A 20,532-nucleotide genomic window follows, 5' to 3' on the forward strand; every position below is an offset into this window, starting at 1 on the left:
GTATCCCCGAGTCTCCCTTACAAATCATCTCTCTCTCACACACACACCCTGGTTTTTCAAGACAGGGTTTCTCTGTGTAGCCCTGGCTGTCCTGGAACTTGTTCTGTAGACCAGACTGGCCTCAAACTCACAGAGATTTGCCTGCTTTGACTTCCCAAGTGCTGGGTGGGATTAAAGGCTGGCACACCACAACCAGGCAACACTGGTCACTAAGACGATGGACTTAGGACTCCAAGAAAGAAAGAGACGTGTCCAGGAGCAACATCATAGCAAGTGTGCTCAGTCCAAACTGCCTAGCTTTCAAAGACCAGCTCTGCTGTTAGCAAGCTGGGTGATAATGGATAAGTTATATCCCTTCTCTGTGCTCCAGATTCCTCTTTTATTGTAGTAGGAATATAATAAGAAGACTCCTCAGAGTCTTCTTAGGAAGCATGGCCTCTGGTAAATGAGCACGGTGCCTCAGCCAGAAGAGCTGCCAAAGGAGGTGAGCCCACCCTTGCAGACACACTGCAGGACTCTCGACTCACCCCCGTGCCCCACTGTCATCAGCCTTTCAGCTTCTCTGAACTCATTTGCCTGGAGTCACAGAACATTTCAAGTGGACGCTGCCAACGATGTTTTAATTACCTGCTTGAGCACGGACCGCAGAATCACCCCTTCTGTGGCTGATTTGCTTAAATTTCCTCCGAGCATCATATCCTCTCCAGGCTAAAAATATAAAACCATGTGCCGGGAATGACATTAATTTTAAAACGTGCCAGAGAATTGATATAAGCTGTCCAACCTCCAATCTGTTTCTCGCGTTCCCTCCCCCACCCCTACCCCCACCCGCCCCTTCTCCCTGAGCCTGAAACCAGCATATGTGGTACAGTGTAGGAAGGGTCTTTCTGAACTCTTGGTCAACTTTTCAGAATGCTTCTGAGGAACTGTTTTTAGCCAAAGAGTGATTTTTCCAGAACATTTTGAGTTCTATTTAGTAATAGTGGGCGCCCCTGGCCCCAGGAGAGGCAGTTTACTGTCTTCCCAAGCCTGGAGGAAACCCTGCCTTGAGCACCCATGTTTAAGCTGAGGGTTAGGGCTCAGAGGGATGATGGGGGGGGCACTGAGCTGGCCCAGTCCTTTTAATCACTTCATGTCCAGAAGAAAGGTATAATTGGAAAGGAAGAGGGAGAACATAGGACCAACATCTTCCACCGAAAGGAAAGACAAAGAAGAAAGCCAAGAGGAGAGAGAGAACAGAGCGCAGGAGGCAGCCATCCTTCAGATGCACAAAGCCTCCACCCAAGATGAGCAGCCATCTTCTGTGTCCCCACGTGGGCCTGAGCATCGTCAAGTCTCTGGACAAGCTCATGAGGGCCAAGGCACGCTAAAGCACGCCACAGTTTCTTGTTATGAGAGTATCAAGAAATTCATCTTCCAAGTTCAAGGTCCGGAGCTTGCATGAGAGTCCAGGTATTGTTCCGAGGATCCATGGCATACGTATGTGGACAGAGGCACCAGCAGGCTTGTGGACAACCTAGAGGCTGGTTTCCTCTGTTTATAAATCCGGTCTGTGCTACAAAACCCTACAAGGATGGTGTTGGTCATTGTGACAGTACAATCCGGGTATCACCCGAAGTGTATATCATCTGTCATTTCAGGAGATAGCCCGTGTGGAGTGATAGAGTTGGACATCACTGGTCAGCTCACATTGCCTTTGACTTATGAATCCTCCCAGGTGTTCTAATGGCTTGTATGTTTGTCTCTCCTTGAGGTCAGAGACCATAGAGGGGTGCCCTTGACTACATCCCCAGCACCTAGTACGAGGCTTAACTCAGATTCCAGTAGATACTGGAAAAATGTTTGCTGAAGTAAGAGGAGAGACAGGGGGAAGAAGAAAGGGAAAGGGGAAACCCTAGGCGAGTGGCCCCCAGCACTCAAGGAAATACCAAGAGGTAACACTGGCCAGAACCAGGCCGCATACCTGACTGGATGGCTATGGCGGCCTTCTCCCTCTTCTCTCTGGCTTGTTTGTATCTCCTGGCTCCCAGCCAGCCCTTGGTATATGCCTGCAGCATGACCACTCGGCCTAAGACTTCTCGCAGAAGCAAATTTAATTGTTCCACGTGGTAATATTTGAGAAAAACCTAAAAGGAATCATTGTTTTAGTGTTACATTTGGGCTTCCCGACAGAAAAATCCCTCCACTCCAGCCTATTCTCCATGCAAATATTAAAGCCATGGTCTAAGTAAATTTATGATTTAACTTATGCATACATTGGTGATTTCTGAAGGAAATCTAAAATGGGATTGCAGGGCTTAGACAAGCCCAGGTGTTATTTGGGAGTGCCTCCCTACAATTGGGAGTTCCATTTCCTCAGCCCAGCTCTGAGGGAGGTGTTGAGCAACAGGCCCAACCTGAGGTCAGCAGATAGTCTGGAGGCCGGGAGACCCTGATGACCCCCAGTGACCTAATTTCCAGAGAGGAAACCCACACGCAGGCTGAAACTGGCCTTGCAGAATTTAACCATAAAAACCTGGGCTCCCACAGAGACATGATGTTTCCCCAAATGAAAAGCTACACACGACAAAAGTAAAATCAGAGTCGGCAATAAACAGCGCAGGTCGAACACAAGAAACGGGCGAAACTCTAAAGGGAACTCATCACTACCATGACTATGATTTATATGCTAGCATGTGTGCTCGGTTATGAAATATGGAAAAGGGGACATTCTAAAGCGCATCCAAAGATCTCTTTCTAGAAATGCTAAAAGGTTCTCAAATTACAGAACAGTGTATGAACCATCCTCCTATGGCTCGTGGGTCCCGGAATCAGAGTTAAGACCGGCAAAACCATTTTTAAGTCAGAGTCCTGCGTGCTATGGTATGCCGGTACAAACCCACGCGAGCGAGTTATCCACGACAAGAGAGCACCACAGGTGACAGTCTGAACAATAGGGAGAGAGGGCTACCTTTGTTTTCCCCAGGACCCAGCGATCTAATCTGGACTTTTCCAAGATAGCAACACAGCTCTCTTTGTTAGCAGGTGGTGTTTGATGCGCTCGGAACGCCAAGTAATAATACCTAGAAAACAAAAGAGCAAACAGCCTCTTCGGTCACCCCTTAATTTAATGGTAGAATTGTTCAGGACCCACTGGAGAGTCTCATTTTTCTCCTAACTAGTAAATTTTTCTGACTGTCAATAATAGCCCAGTAAGTAGTGAAAGATGTACGATTTATACCTCATTTCTTTGCTTTTCCCTATGTTCATATTTTTTCTTTTAATGTTGTCTTTTTTTCTAACCCATATTCAATGTCTATTTTTTTGTCTTTCATATGCAAAAATTAAAATATCTGCTCGGTTAGAATGCTGGGATTCAGAAAGCTGCTCTAGTGAATACCATAGCTGTAAATGCTAAGGTTTAGAGTGCACTGCAGGGCTTTTGACTGGGCTTAGAAAAGTCCCATCTGAGGCATAGTGTTGCTGGCAGGTGATCCCTAAGTTTCTGTCTGAAGGAGGCATGTCCGCTCTTAGCACATTTGCTTTCTCAAATGCCTTCATTTTCGTGACCGTCTAAACTGTACGAAGAAAGGGCTTCAGGGTAGGGTCAAAGAGTACCACTGCAGAAAAGGCCAGGTGTTTTATCCTTGCTCATAACCAGGTTCATGGTTGTGTCCTTATAACAAAAGGCACAGTACCAAGGGAAAGGCACACATATTTATTTGATGCCAGTTCTCTATGGCATGGGAACCTTCTTTCATGAGGAAATGAAGTCCTCAGACACAGTCATTCTTGAATACTCTTATGCCAGGTTTGAAAAAAAAAAAAAAAGACAAGCTACACAGAGAAAAATACAGACAAATTTAACAGCAGAGGTCTCTCTCTGTCTCTCTCTCTCTCTCTCTCTCTCTCTGAGACAGGGTTTCTCTGTGTAGCCCTGGCTATCCTGGAACTCACTCTGTACACCAAGTTGGCCTCAGACTCACAGAGATCCACCTGCCTCTGCCTCTGCGCCACCACTGCCCAGCAAGTTCTCAATAGGAACAATGAGAGCGAGAGAACAGTGGATCAAATCCTGAAAGCACCAAAAGAAAATAAATCCAACTGTCAGGGAAGACAACACACAAAAACAAAGGCAAGAGAGGACTATTTAGGACACAATAAAAGCTGAAAGAATTTATCCCTAGATGATCTTCTCCTAAAGAAATGCTAAAGGAAGTCCATCACTGAAGAAGGAAAGTAGTTCCAGATGGGAGAATCACTCTATCGAAAGGACTGAAGGGCATGCTATGAGAACTATCTAATGGTAACTATCCAAAATACTTTTCTTATGACTTAAATATCTCTACCCTATTGTTACTGAGCCAAAATAATAGTAATATATCGGATTTATAATACACAGAGACATGAAATATAGGACGAGTATAGCATAAAGATCAGGAGAAAAGAAACCGAAGTGGGTTATCACAAGGGTTTTTGCTGTGTGGAAAGGCACAGTGTGGATTTAAGGTAGGCTAAGAGAAATAAAGATGCGTGGTATAAATCACGAAGCAAGCCCTAAAATAACCGAGCAAAGAGCTACAAGTAACAGATCAACAAAGGAGATAAAATGAAACTGTGCAAAATGTTCAATAAATCTTGAAGAAGGCGGAGGAGGAGACAGTGATGGCAGCCACAAAGATCAGATGTGACTAATAAAAACCATGTAGCAAAATGTCAGAATAAAACCAACCATATGAGTAAGAACGCCAAAGGGAACATTTTAAACTTTGCTACACACACACACACACACACACACACACACGCACACATTCTCGTGACCTCTCTGTGTGTGTGTGTGTGCTTGCATGCTCGTGCACATATGTGTGTGTCTATCTCTGTCTCTTTCTCTCTCCTGGCTACTCACACCCACACCCTCACACCCACACACACCCACACACACACACACACACACACGTTTACTCTGTGTCTCTGAAGTGCTTGATGAGCCCCATCCAGGCCCTATTGCTGTCCTTTGGACAGAGACAGCTATAAGCTGCTTCTTCTTATTGCACTATTTTTGTTTGTTTGTTTGTTTGTTTGTTTGTTTGCCTTCATATATATGTCTGTGTGAGGGTGTTGGATTCCCTGGAACTGGAGTCACAGACAGTTGTGAGCTGTCCTGTGGATACTGGGATTTGAACCCCGAGTCCTTTGCGAGAGCACTTAGCGCTCCTAATCAGTGATCCATCTCTCTAGCCCCTTGCTCTGCTTCTTATGATGCCGCAACAGGGTAGAAACCAGGCCTTCCCACCCCCTTGAAACAAGAGGATACGGCAGGTGACTCCTTTCCTCATTACCAGTTCTTCCTCAGGTGGAAGAATTCCGGCCCTTGAATGGCGTGTGAGCAGCTGGGGTAACCAGTCCCACAGCCCCTTCACATGCCCACAGGCCTCAGAGACTTCCTGTCCTGGCGAAACTCTGCGGCTCGGTGCTCCAGGGGCCTAGCTGACCCCTCTAAGAAACATTAAGACACTGGAGGGAGTGGAGTTATTGATGTGTGTGCGTCCTTTCTATATGCCACATCCACACACCCGCCATCTGCCTGTCTGCCTTTGAATAGAGGAGGAAGGCAGAAAGAAGACGGCTCACAGTTGGGAACACGGTAAGAGGACAATCCGAGACCATCTTCTCATGTGAACACAGGCCTCTGCCCCCGTCATATTTGTGTCTCTGGAGCCCATGCCCCCCCCCACGGCATGGTCTGACTCTCTAAGTGGCACCTGGGATGCCCACGCATTTCTGCCTCTAGAACCAGGGTGTTCCCGTGAGGAGCTGGATTATGAGGCTTTCGCTAGCGGTGTCGACTTCCTACGGCTGAGCAGCAGCTGCGAGGCTCCCATCCACCAGCCTCGTGTTTGGAGTGGGATAGGAAAGTCATTTGTTTCCCAGTGGAAAGCTGTACGCATTGTTTTCCTAGACCCGTGTGGGTTATCAGAGTCTAGCCTTGCTCTTCCTCTCCGAGCCGCTCTGCGGCTCTTTCTAAACAGCTGGCACAGGGCAGCAGCTGTAGCTCGGTGGTGAAGGGCTGGCTTAGGATACACAGCGCCGTGAATGTGTATCCTCAGCACTGCTGAATGGCAGCTCCTGATAGATACAGAAAGTCAGCGGAGCCTGGTGGCATCTTAATTGATTTCTTCCCTACTCTGGAAAGCCAGTATTGTCCCTGCTTGTTGTTCATCGCAATGTTCCTTTGCTTCGCAGAAGCCGTGCCGCCTAGACCTTTCCTACCGACGATAACATCCGCCTGGTCCCTCTTATCATATGTAGAAAATGAATGCTTTGAACACTTCTGTATTCCATTCGTGATTTTTGTCTTCTTCTGTATGTTATCTTCTGACAAGAGAAAGACAGAATGCAAATACCCAGGCTAGAGGGACTTGGCCCAAAAGGCACACACAGTCACGTCTTAAGTCAGGCAGTCCTTGCTCCTGGGCTGACAACACTGGGCAGTCCTAATGGGCTTAGCGAGTCCCAAACCACATATGACACCTTTTCTATGAATAATTTTCAAAAGTAAAATACCAGTTCGTAGAATATGTCCATGATAGACTCTACCAATGGTCAAAACATTTTCTTTAAGAGGTCACACCAATTTATAATACTTGAATTTATCTCTCTCCACCTAAGTTCAAGGAGTCTGAACTTACTGATGCCTGCCAACATATATACCAGATGATACAGTTATCCCTCAGTATCCGTGGATACTGGTTCTAGGATGCTCAGGTTCAGAGTTTTGAGGGGAAAAAAATCTGTGCATGCTCAGTACAGATGTGAACTTTCAAACAATATTATCAAGACAAGTTGGTCAACTCTGTTGGTACTGAACCCACGGATGTGAGAGCTGACTATTGAACTGTGCTCTTAATTTTCATTTTCTTTTAAAACAATGTATTTATACTATACTATTATTATTATTGTGTATGTATGTGTGTGAGTGAGTGTGTGTGTGTGTGGTGTGTGTTTGTGGGTACGCATTGATGCCAAGTGCATCTGTGGAGGTCAAAGTTCAACTTGTGGGAGTTCACCTGGGTCATTTTCGAATTTGTTTGCCTACACTGTCTCCATGTTTTCTGTATTATGCTGGTTTCTCAGTCTCCTTTGCTTATTCACAGATACGATTTTGTGCAATCTCTAGTTCAGGTATTCCCAACAGGCTCTTATGGTTGAGGGTCAGTCCTCAAAGTGGTGGGTTTTGGAGGTAGCTAAAGTTTTAAGAGCTGGGGCCATTATGAAATGTTAGGTCATTGGAGGCCACCTGGAAAAGATCATTACCAAAGCCTGAGTCTGTCACCTATGCCTCTGATGTCCTGTGACAAGAATGTGGACTCTTCCAGCCACTGTCATGGCTCTAGGATACAAACTCTCCACAGCTGATCTCTTGCTAGTGCCATAAGCTTGAACTTTCAAAAACAATATGATCGAAATGACCTAAATAAACCTCTTTTCTTTATAAGCTGCCCGCCTTGGGTGTTTTGTTACAGCAAGGAAAAAGATAATTGATACATAATGGGCCAGACACTGGTAGAGGTGCTAACTGGTACACATGAGCAATGTAGACACTTCCCTTCCCTCATGAAGCTTATATAACAATGGGGAAGACAAACATTAAACAAAAATGGGGAGGACACCAATTTGGGTGGGGATATGTCCTATGAAGAATACTACACCAAGATGGTGGTGGGGGGGGGGTCTGGGTATATTTGGGGATATTCTGACAGGCAGCATTCAATCAGGATAGTGAGGTAATTTAAACCATGTCATGATGGTAGATACTGGAGGAGCTGGAAGCATTGGGCTTAGAAACAAAGAACAAGGTCTCTTAAAGGGTTGTGTACAGACCACCTAGACTAGAATCATCTGGAGGCTAAAAAAAAAAGGTGTTGTGCTTTCAACACGCTCTAAATCTCTAGGGTTGGCCGTGGGGATCTGCACTTTAGTAAATGTCTCTGACATCTCTGGCTTCAGGGAACATGGCAATTACCTCACGTAGGCACGACTTTTCCAGTGATGCCGGAGGACAGAACTGAGGCAAGTGTTCAGAAGCTTCTGGAAGCAGATTTTACCCAGAGATCACATGATATGGCAGTGATCATGGGGCAGGGTGCCTTGGGGGTCAGGAGGTGAAAGTTTGGACCCTGAAACTGTCCACAGGAAGCTAAGTGACAAAGTTGAGGGTGCTGTCAAGGAATTCCTAAGTGTTTTGTCTAGATGGTTGGACTAGAGGACCCTTTGGGAGGCCTTATTAACAAAGATGCTATGCTGATTTCTCCCCTGGCCTAAAGAATTGTGCATCTTTTAAAAATCATGTTTGCCATTGCCTACTGTCCAAAGCCCAGGACTATTGTTGAAATATTTGGATCAGTGTAAAGGTTCCTAACCTTTCCCTAGGAAGTATGTTTGGAGCTTTTAGTAACTCAGCCAAGCTCTCTCCCACAGGACATTATGAAGAGTCACCTAGTAGGGTGCCTCTCAGTGTGGTCCCAGGCAAGCGGCAGCTGCAATGCTTAGAAACTTGCTAAAATGTAAATGTGCCCACCATCTCCTGAAGGCACACACTCCTACTGAGTCAGAGACTCTGGGAGCATGGACCAGGAGCCTGTATTTTCAAAGAGCCCTCCAGGAGACTGTGTTTGGTGAGAAAGTTGGAGAACCATAGAAAGAAACAGAATCCAAAACAAGGTGACTAACCCCCAATGAAAGTGCCTCTGAAGGAAGAGAAGGGACCCCACAAATCCCACCATCTTGTCTCTTGTTAACATAAATGACTTAGGGGGGTTTCTAGGGGAAATCGTCATTTTCATCCTGAAAAAGTCAATTGCCCAGAGTCCAATCACCCTGCAGAAACGCTCACGTGTTCAGTATTTAGGACTGTTTGCTGAGTACTGCTGCTAGCAATTGGAGATCATTTCTATATCCACAGCGGAGAAAGGGCTAGATAAGAACCAAAGGGTCCATGGGGAAGTGGGAAGGAATCTGTGAAAGCTGTGGGATTATATTGATCTACAGGAACTAGACAGATCTACAGGAGCTATACAGATCTACAGGAGCTATATGAATCTACAGTTAATGCGCAATATTAAATAGAAAGGCAAGCTTCCAAATGGTACAAAAGTAGCATCTGAGTTAAGCTCAAAATGGGGATTTCCCCTCTCCCCTAAACCCCGCTTGTCATGTGTGTGTGTGTGTGTGTGTTTGTGTGTGTGTGTGTGTGCTTTGAAAGTATAAGGCTATCAAAAGCATAACGGCAGAAAGAAACCTTTTTTGAGCAGAAGCTGGGGAATGGAATTAGGAATATGGGGGGGAAATCAGTCTTATATATAAAATAATAATGTTAGAGAAAATGAGCCACACATTTTCGTAATTAAAAGTAATTTAAAACATTAGATAAAGATTGTTATTGTTCAGTCCTGTGTTCAGGCCCAAGTGCCGGTCAAAGGGTTATAAATCTACAAATTGCATCCATATCATTTACCCCCTATTTACCAAGTAGCAGAGTCCTGATCATGTGGTAAAGATCACGGACCTTTTCCTGTCTCCAGTAGTCATTGTGGATTCTCTGTCTCCATCCATGACCATCCAGCCCGGCTCATCAGAGACCCCAAAACATTGGATAATTATCTAAATAATCCAATCCACATAAATAGTTTTCTTTCATGTAGATAACAGATGTAGCACAGCAATTTTGCCGGGATAATTTGATAATTACCCCCAATTGCCCACTTCCCTTTATGTGTCTAAAATTCCAGATTTCATTTATTAAGTTCTTATATTTGCCATAAGCCATTTTATTTTTCTTTCTCCCTTTGTGTTTAGCCTTCAGTAAAGAAAGTGAACAGCTGGCCACCATCTGCTACCAAAGCAGAAAAAATAATTATATCTATTACAACCTTAGGCCTTGGGATAAAAAGTTGTGCTGAAGGCCTGGGATTATAAATTTCTCTGATGTTCTATTACTCATTGCATGTCTTAGTGCCTCTCCCTGTTGCTGTTAGAAAATAGCCCAACAAAAGCAACTGAAGGGAGAAAGGGTTTATTTTAGTTCACGAGTTTCAGATTATAGTTCATCACAGCACTGAAGTCAAAATGACAGGAGCGCGAGAGAACCAGTCACAGTCAAGACCCAGAGAGGAATACGTGTTTGCTAGTGCATGGCTCACCTTCTCCAGTTTTACTCGGTCCTGGATACCCTACCGAGAGAAATGATGTTGTCCACAATGAATGGGTCCTCCAATGTTCATATTGATGAAATTAAGAAAAACCCTGCACAGACATTCTTAAAGGCCCATCTAATGTGTCATGTGACTAATATCACATGACAACTCTTGGCACACACTAGGTATGTGTTAATGTTTTTGACTCTGCCAACGCTTTGCAAGTTTAAGTGAAGGAAGAAAACCACAGTGAGACTGAGAGTCAGCAATAAAGGCTGTTCATGTATACATTCATTTGTAACAGAAATCTAAACTTGAGCTGGGCATGGTAGCGCATGTGTATAATATCAGCACTTGGGAAGTGGGGGCAGGAATCTGGCTACATTCTGCCTCTGTCCTGAGAACTGGGATGTGACTAAATTAGAAAAGAACAGACAAATTTGATTGATAGAGGATCAGAATTTCAAACTTAGGTACAAAGGAAGTGCCCAAGTGGTGGAGGGGATAGAAAAATACTCCAAGTAACAATAGGATTGTTGGATCCCATCTCTAGTTTCTCAGCTCCTGAAGAATTCAGACTCATGATGAATATAAAATGTACTAATTGGTCCACTAATCCACAGCTGGACTTATGCTTCTTCACACTTGTACATTTGCTATGCCAACAGGAAACTTAACATGTTTCTCACTCTTTCTTAATTTCATTTTAATCACGAAGGGAAGGCATACAAAAGGAAAGGAGAACTATTAAACCACATGATGGGATGATTGGAAAGGAGAAAACACAGTGTACTGTTCACGTTAGTGAGATCTCAAGTCCAACCTCCTCCAATGGAGAAGGCAAGGGCTGACTCATTGGCTCAACAGGCAACAGTATTTGCTGCTAAGCTTCACAACCTGTTCATTTCCCAAGACCCCCCAAGACCCACATGGTAGAAGGAAAAAAATTGACTCCTGCAAGTTGTCCTTTGACCTCCACACAGGTACAATGGCATGAACACACTCTCACCTCCCACAAAATAAACAAATGCGTGCAACTGAGAAAAATAAACAGGAAAAAAAGAAGAGACAGCATAAGACAGAAAAGCTGGACTGCCTCATGGTATGAGAAACTGGGATGTCTGGGGCCAAAAATGAAGTAATAATCTATAAAAAGAAACTTGAGTGTACAATGGAAGAAAAATTATTTGCACTGAATTATTTGCTTTTTAAATTTTTCTTCAGCTGGGTGTGGTGATGCACACCTTTAATCCCAGAACTCGGGAGGCAGAAGCAGACATATAGCTGTGAGTTTGAGGCCAGGTTGATCTATAAAGTGAGTTCCAGGAAGATCGGGAATGTTACACAGAGAAACCCTGTCTTGAAAAACAACAACGACAAAAATGCATCATGGGCTGAGAGAGTGCTCAGCAGGTAAGAGCTTTGGCTGTTCTTCCAGAGGTCCTGAGTTCAATTCCCAGCACCCACATGGTAGCTCAAACAATCTCAAACTCCAGTTCCTGGAGATCTGACTCCCTCTTCTGGCCTCCATGGGTACCTGGCACACATGTAGTGAGTGCATAGACACACGTGCAGGCGTAATAGCCATACAGACTAAATTAAATTAAAAAAAAATAAGAAAGTTGATGAAGAAGTAGCCATAATCTCAGATTTTTCTCTCTAGCTCTTGAGGATGATTTCCCAGAGTAGAAGATTTTGGATGTAATCATTCAAAGCTGAGTGGTATGCAAAGAATAATTGCACGCTTGCACATCCAGAATGCAAGACTACTTGCTCTCTTCCTGCACTGGACTCCAGAACCCTGGGAGCTGATCTAGAAGTCAAGCTCACTGGAATCTTACTGAGGCAAATGCCACCTTGTTTATTGAATGAACACCAAGGAATCTGTATCCGTGTGGGTAGCTAGCCAGACGGTGCCATCTTTGAGGCCAGGGTGAGAACCAGGGCTATGCTGGAGAGCTACAATTCTACTCAGAAGTCAAATTTGAGTCAGCTTAGAACCCTCCCACCCCCGCCCCAGGACAAACACCCACTGTCACAAGGAATGAGGAACTTCTTTTATGGTTCTAAAAGGGAGAAGATGGCAGGTGAAACCAGAACCCAGAGGCAGCTGGCCAAGAGCTCAGTGAATATTGGTGTAGGAAGAAAGAAAATCCAGGCCTCAAGAAACAAAAATAAATTTTTGTCAGGAAAATCATAAATAGTGACTAAAATTTTGCAGGAAGAAAGGAACAAAGTAGACCATGTACAGACTGCAGACAGCAACTAGGAGACCCTGATAAAGAAAAGTGGCATGCCCCCTATGGTTCCTCATGCATCAGGTACATCACGAAATGTACCGACATGATCAGAGATCTATGTCAGCTACCAGAAGATTAATTCAAACTGAGCCAGAATTGATGGAGGGAAGTGGGACTGGAAACTTTTTGATAATCTTCAAAGCATATGAAATTGTATAAAAAAAAAAACAAACAAAAACCAAGAAAATATTTGAATGAAAACAAACAGTATACAGTTCTTTTTTCAAGTTAACATCTAGCTGTTGTCAACAAAATTTTTTGTTCACAAACTTTTTTAAAGGGAATTTTTTAAAGGGCCTATATAGGTAGGTAGATGAAGGTAATGTTTCTGTTTGTTTAGGGTGATCTATGGTACAGGACTGCACGCGCACACACACACGCACACAAGCGGACTTCTTTCCTTTAATGGGACCCTTCACACCATAATTCAAGTGGGGTTGAGCTTCTCATGGTACTTCACCCAAAGCCCTTCCTGGACGTAGAGATTGCTCCAAGGACGGGCGTGTGATCTGATCGTTACAGTCAGTTTGTTGTGTAAGAATTAATCCTCAGAAACAGAGCAGATCAAAGGAGTGGCAGTGGCTTGGTGCGACTGTTTGATGTCCTGCATCCAGACACAGTGCTGGATGTCATGAGCCAATATATTATTCCCTTTTAATTTTCGCTTCAGCTAGTTTGAGTTTTGGTCACTTTTCATTGAGAGAGTCATGACTAATGCACCATATAAGCAAGCAGGCTTCTCTGAAGCACAGCTCTCCATGAGATATATACCCATGCTATGACATGACACACCAAGTGGCTCCTTTCATCTGGAGGTGAGCTGAGCAGGTTGGGGTGAGGCAAGAGAGAAGAAGCTGGATCCAGAGACACAATAGTCTCTGGAGTCTTGTGGAGTTTGATCTATTTGAGTTTTATAAACATCTTTCGTAGTTATAGAGAGGAGGAAGGCAAATTAATTTATCACTATTTCTATGTGACCGCTAATAAATGAGAATACATTTTCCAAACTTGGTTAGAACCTTTTAAAAACCAATTTATTTTTTTTCTCTGCGCTCTTACTGATAAAGGGGTATGTATGACAACCTGAAAGCACACACTCTGCCAGTCTTCGATGTACATTGCAATATCAGTTTACAGCTCAATGAAGGCAGTCACATGCACGTAACAACTAAAGAGCAGGGGTCAGAGGAACAGTCAGAAATGGTAAAATAGAGGAGAGGTGAAATGATGGTGGATGCCCTTCTGTATGCTGTGAATATGTGTTGCTTTTATTGGCTGATGAATAAAGCTACTTTGGCCTATGATAGGGCAGAATATAGCTAGGCAGGAAAGCCAAACTGAATACAGGGAGAAAGAAGGTGGAGTAGAGGAGAGACATCAGCCACTGCCGTGGAAGCAAGAGCCTTGTGGTGAAATATAGAGTATCAGAAATTAGTTAATTTAGGGATAAGAGCTGGTTAATAATAAGCCTGAGCTAATAGGTCAAACAGTTTGCAATTAATATTAAACATCTGAGTGGTTATTTTGGAAGTGTCTGTAGGACCAGGTAGGATGAGGAACCTCCAGCTACAGTGAGATTTTTATTCAACTCCACAAATATTTTTAAAATATTTCTAGCCTTAACTGTACTACATTGGGCAGGACAGACATAGCCATGGCTGTGCCTCCCAGGTGGTTAGGGTTGAAGGGAGTGTTCGGTAATAAGTGCACCTAGGGACGTCTAACCCAGCATGGGGAAGTTACACTGAGCACCACAGAGACGACAATGCTACTTAAAGTCCCAAGGAATCAGCTTACCCAGGTGACTGAGGACTCAGCAATGTGGTAAAGACACCAAAGAATGGAGCAGGATAAGGTATTTTGAGAAGTCTCAACTGCAAGGGCCCACAGTTTTGGATCCATTCTATCTTGACTAGAGGTCAGAGAGTTCAAACCTATTTGTGTTCCTTAAGGATGAACAGCAGGTGTGGCTACTGGAAGCTTTGCGCCTCAAAGGCCAGATAACAGGATGTTTGACTTAAGGCATGGTTACCAGGTGTTTTGAGACGTAAGAAGGTAATTATGCTTGCTTGTTCTTTGTATTATAGAAGTCTTGTGCCCTCCCCTTTAGATTGGGGCATATAAGGACTGTGAGAAATAAAGTCAGGGCTTTTTGTTACAGTATTCACTGGAAGCCCTCCCAACTCTACCTTCTGTCTCTTGTCTATTTCTTTCCTTAATCCGTTCTCCCAGTCTCAGGAATGTATGGACAAGTGGGGCCAGACTGGACACTCAGCTAGTTCCGATTTGATTGGAGGTTGATCCGAGAGGTGAAGGATGAAAGAAGTGACTGAGAAAGCAGAGCAGCAATGCAGGAAGACTCCCTTTCACCAGGCAGTGGGGCTGACGCTTCCCCAGTGGGGTCTTGATGGTCGAGTTAGCAGAAGAAGCAGCTTGCTTCCAGTGGAATTTTAGATAAACGCCATGCTGGCGTCTCAGGGAGTGAAACAGGCAAAAAACTCAGGATGCTGTGGTAGAAGGGTAGACAGGAGTTCAAAAATGCTTATAAAATGAAACGGAATTCAGGCTCCCAAAGAAACCCAAAAATGGTTTCTTGGTTCAACCAAGATGCCAAAACAATGATGTTGGAACAGCTGATGGCCACACTCAAAAGGATGAAGTAAGACCCCTACCTAATACATACACAGACAATATTGCAAGATGGATTGTTGGTATAAAATAGGAGCACTCAAATTATATAGTTATTAGAAAAAGAAACATGGGTAAATCTCTGTAATCTTGGATTGTGTGGTTGTTTAATTAGGGCACCAAGAGCACAAACCATGAAAGAAAGCATGGAACTTCGTCCAAATTAAAAACGCTATGCTTCAAGTGAACCTATCAAGAAATTGAAAAGACCCTGGGTGTGGTGGCAGATGGCTTTAATCCCAGCACTTGGAACGAGGCAGGTGGATTTCTGTGAGTTCAAGTCCAGTCTGATCTACATAGCAAGTTTCAGGCCAGCCAGGGCTACATAGTGAAACTCTGTCTCAAAAAGAAAGAGGAGGAGCAAGAGGTGAAAGAAAGGGAGAAGAACTTGGAAGGAAAAGGAAAAATTTAAAAGATCACAGGGAAAATGGAAGAAAATTATTGTGAATGACATGTTTTTATGTCTAAGGGACTAGAATCCAGAACACATACAAATAATAGTGGAACATGGGGAAAAGGCTTAAATAAACATTTCTTCACACAGGCCCTACAAATGAGCAAGGCGTACATGAAGAGATGCTTTGTGCCATTAACCACCGCAGAAATGCAAGTCAGACTCTAAGGGGAAACTACTCCACACTCACTAGAATGGCTAAACTGGAAAGACAAACAATGGTGAGCATTGATGAGGACAACGTTAAACTGGTTTCCTCATAAAACTGCTGATGGGAGTGTGTCAGTTGATAAAGCCAATTTATTAAAAAAAAAAGCTATTAGTATCGCTTATTTCATGTATGGATATTTTGCTTGCATGTATGTTTGTGCATCACAGGCATGCCTGTGCTCATGCAGGTCAGAGGAGGGTGCCAGATCCTCTGGGACTGGAGTTACAGATGGTTGTGACCCACTACTTAGGTACTGAGAGTTTAACCCCAGTGCTATGGGAGAAAACAAGAGCTTCCTTGTGTATTGACTCAACAGCCACTGGGAACTGAGTCCTGGTGGGTACAGGCCTCCTACTCAGGAGAGGTGACTGCAAGCGGTGTGACATCATCTGGCACAGCACGCCTTCTTGCCAGGCAGATGAGAACAGATTTTATTGTGTTGGATTACTTGCCAAATATGTCCAAAAGGAGACTAGAGCTCGGATCTCTTTATTAAAGTGCATGGTTTTCTGGAGTAAACAAACCATTAGCTTTGACCCCCCCCCCTTTTTTTTTGCCAGTGTACACTCAACACCTGCAGGCCGGTGTGTCCACACAGGGCCGACCTTCTTAGGAAACCTGCCTCTGAGTCCACTGACCAGGAAACAAGGAAGCCACACTTTGTTCTGTGACATCTTCAACAGCCTGGCTTCCAGAAAGCCTGTGAAGATGTCCAACTCACTTGGCTCTGTGGGTGAGCCGGTGTGGATGGCTCCCCTTTCCTCAAAGGCCATCCATGGGAGAAGACAAGACTGTTCCAAGGCACTCTGCCAGGAAATTCAAAGAGGACCCAGCAAGGGAGAGCTTAGGTGTTACTGCCTGCAAAGATTGGAGTGATGCAGGGCTAGCCGGATGAAGGTCCTGGTTCCAGAAGGGCACAACATAACCAGGAGAAACAGGACCTTTCAGGTCTCAGGCTCGAATATCAGAAAACAGGAAGAATAAGAGAGCAAACTTAAGGAAGCATTTACCTTTTATTTACCTCTGTTTGATAAGCCTCCTGCCTCTGTTCCCTGCCTTTGATTATTTTGTCTGCCTATTTCCTGCTAAGAGTTGACAAAACAGCACTCTGAGAGGAGAGATAAGAAGCTCCTATTTGCTGAATAACATCAAGGGGGAAATTGCTAGCTCATCCATTTTGTTGTTCAGTTGTTCAAAAGGTTCAAAATACCAATTAGCTCGCTGGCTCGGAAATCTTTGATACCCTCAGATTCCCTGACATTTTGAAACTCTCATTCATATCTGCCTAATGGTTTTCTGATCATGAACAAAGAGGGACCAGTCTGTTTAGCATTTGACTGGTGTTCTTAAATGTTTTCATGTATTCAGTACTTTGTGGCTAAAAATAGTTACATTCAGGAGCTAAAATTATCTTTGCTCCCCCTTTGTACAGCTCCAAATTTAAGACTGAAGAAAGAAAAAAAGGGCTTACAGGTACATTTAAATATTTTTTCCATTCTTATTTTAAATTTAGAAGATCTTATTTGCAAGAATTTTTTTTCCCTTTTACTTTTCCATGCAACTTAGCAGAGTTTGGAAGATTCGATGGAGTAAGATACCATGTATATATTCAAGGTAAATTTAAATATATGTATTTTACACACACACACACACACACGTATGTATGTATATAATATCAGGATGGGAATAAAAGGACTGTATGGGCAAGGCAGAGTTTATGAGATTTTCTCGCTACACTCTGGCATCCTCTGATAGCTGTGCTTCTTTCTCGAAGGTGGCTTTTGTTGCTGCAGTGTTGCTGGTTATTTCTTCAGTTAAGTCCTGCCTGTGACTATGTGACACACCAAGGTACACGTGAACCGGCTGTGGACAGAACACGCTAGCTTCCTTAGATAAGGCAGCTTCCGAGTTTGGAAACCGCCACACACACACCCTTGTGATTTATGTTTCATAATAAACACGGACCAAAGGCATTCGTTTGGAGAGATTAAAAAGTAGAAGGTGAAGCCGGGTGGTGGTGGCGCACACATCTAATCCCAGCACTCGGGAGGCAGAGGCAGGCGATCTCTGTGAGTTCGAGGCCAGCTTGGTCTACAAGAGCTAGTTCCAGGACAGGTCCCAAAGCTACAGAGAAAACCTGCCTCAAAAAACAAAAAACAAAAACAAAAAACAAAAAAACAAACAAAAAAAAAAAGTGGAAGGTGAAACTGGCCTGCTGGTGTTCAAATCCTGGCTCTTCCCTTTCTAACCCTGGGTTTTGGGATCCCATTTCCAATAAACGGGATGTTGGGAAAGTCACGTTACTTGTGTGTCCTAAGTTCCTCGCCTTGAAAGCAGAGAAAAGAACAAGGCTAGCTCACTGGACTGTTCTATAGACAAACGAGACCATACATTTAAGGACAGTGCCTAAAATGCCCTGGATTTGTATATCTTAGGTGGAGGAGGGCACTGATTACCACTGACATGGTGTGATGCATCGGACCCTGGGAGTGGAGGGGGCACTGGGCACATCCAAGTCCTCCAGAATATGGGCCCGACTAGGAAGGACTACAGTGGAATATCCAGAGAATTTGAGACCCGAGAATTTAATGTAAAATATTTATGAACATTTTTTTAAAATGTTATCAGAAATCGGCCTGACCATTCTCAAGTTTTCTGAAGTGTAGTGGGAACACAATAAAAACACATTGTTGAAGCAAGCAAATGACAGCTGGTATTAATAACAATTACATGTTTAGAGGGAAGATCTGGGAGGGGTTTGGGGAGAAGGATCTGCCTCCCCGGGGGACAGAGGCAGACAGGGTGAAGCTAGCACACAGGACGTATCCCCAAGAACACTGACCTTTTCACAAAGTCTTCAAAGAGGATTCGGTGGGAGTAGCCCTGCCTGCGGATGCTGACTGTCTCCAGGATCCCTGTGGAGCGAAGCTGGGCCAGGACTCTGTCTTGGGAGAACTGCAGGGCCTTGCGTTCATCGTTAGGTTTAATGCAACGCACAAAGTGGGGCTGTCCCACCACCATTTTGGAGAGCAGATCCATCAGAGAGTGCTAGCGGGGAGAAGAGAAAGGAGGCGCCACTCACAGGGGCCCGCGAGCCATCACAACAGGGAGACTCGTGAAGCCGGCACAGATTATTAAGAAAGAACATGAAATTAGAAACAGGAGGTGGCAACATGAGTTCTCCCTACAGCTGTCTGAAGGTTGAAATCACTCTTTAAACATCTGGTGCCAAAGCAGTATCTCTAGGTTAGCCTGGGATGCCATCTACTATCCAAAATAATGGCATACTATACTCTTAACGAAAACACCCATTGTAGGGACTTCCTATATGCTTCCTTCACCTGAGAGCCCCTAGAAATTCACAACCAATCATACTGACCTTAGCTATAAGGATGAGGGAGGACACAGAGGGAGAGGGAGGAAGGGAAATAAAGAGGAGGAGGAGGAGGAGGAGGAGGAGGAGGAGGAGGAGGAGGAGGGAGAGGGCAAGATTACTAGAGGAAAGGATAATGACGAAGGTCAACTATTACATACTTTGCAGAGAAAAAGAAAAACTATGAACAACCAGAGGGGCACTTGCAGGACAGGGCTGTGTCCCTCAGAGTTGTCCATTGTTGGAGCTCTCAGAGGCCATTCATTACAAAGCAGAATCACTCCACTTACTCATCAGAAGTGGTCTTACCCAGCTGAACAGGGTATGCTGTCTTTCTGCTATTGCCTTTGGGGACCCAAACTTTGAAGATATAAAGTTGGTTGGTTATATTTCTGAAATTTGTAAGCTAGAGACTTGTCCTCTGATAGGGACACTGAGAATCTTGAGGATGATGTCATAGTCAAAGAGCTTCCAGATCTCATGGGGAAACACACACAGACTACACACACATGTACAATACACCCACATATGTAATACACACATATACAATACACATACATATACAACATACACACATATGATGCACACAGGCACACATGCACACACACACATACACACCAAGGGTTACTAGGAGGACAAGAACACTGCTGATAAAAAAGGACAGGCACAGAAGATAAGGAAGAAAGGGCAATCATAAACATCCAAGCAGAGAAGCTAAGCAGGCACTGAGAGCCTGCTGGAGGAGCTGTCATAGGAACTGCAGCTTTCATGAAGTCCTGGACTCCCAGGCCTGAGCCCCCCCCACACACACACACACATAGCTCACACCATGAGCCCAGTCCTACTCTGCCTCTGAAACACCTCCAGCTTTGCTGGACCCTGACAGCTTTCCATTAAGAAACCTTCCTCCATCCAAAACACCGATTCCCTAGTCCTGCAGAGAAGCAGCAGCCTTCATACCCGGAAGTAAGAAGCCATGGTTTGTCTCTTCATGTTGGTGGTTTCTTCTGGATGACGGATCATCTCCAGGGTGTCTACCTGGGGACAGAAGAAACGGGAAATGGCTTGAGGATGTGGACAGTTCCTTCAGTTTTCAAAACCTGAAGGGCTGGTTAGTCAGCAACCTTAGGGAGTTGAGGATTTGGGACACAACTGTGCACATTCTGAAAGACATTTTTAAAAGGGGAGGAGGAGGCAGAGGAGAAGGAGAGATGTGTAACATTTAAGGAATCTGGGCAAAGGCCCATGAGGTCATGCAATTGTAAAGACATGGAACCTGTATAGTTATGTTTTGTTTGCTGTGATAAAACACTGTAAAGAGGCAACTTTTGGAT

At 44.3% G+C, this 20,532-nt stretch overlaps 1 protein-coding gene across 1 annotated transcript in view; it reads right to left on the reverse strand.

Moving 5' to 3' along the window:
* The window catches only part of Myo3b (myosin IIIB), a 270,528-nt gene that overhangs the window by 91,291 nt on the left and 158,705 nt on the right, over positions 1 to 20,532 (reverse strand). Inside the window, exons 23-27 of the mRNA XM_050123618.1 lie at positions 20,159 to 20,236; positions 18,668 to 18,873; positions 2,951 to 3,062; positions 1,964 to 2,126; positions 628 to 708 (exon numbers count right to left, since the gene is read on the reverse strand). Coding sequence (XP_049979575.1) covers positions 628 to 708; positions 1,964 to 2,126; positions 2,951 to 3,062; positions 18,668 to 18,873; positions 20,159 to 20,236 — 640 coding nt within the window. The remainder of the gene's footprint in view (positions 1 to 627; positions 709 to 1,963; positions 2,127 to 2,950; positions 3,063 to 18,667; positions 18,874 to 20,158; positions 20,237 to 20,532) is intronic.

The sequence above is a fragment of the Alexandromys fortis genome, unplaced genomic scaffold (genome assembly GCF_014885135.2).
Source record: "Alexandromys fortis isolate MF-2015 unplaced genomic scaffold, M_Fortis_MF-2015_v1.1 scaffold_8_9099976_23576923, whole genome shotgun sequence".
NCBI classification, from domain to species: domain Eukaryota; kingdom Metazoa; phylum Chordata; class Mammalia; order Rodentia; family Cricetidae; genus Alexandromys; species Alexandromys fortis.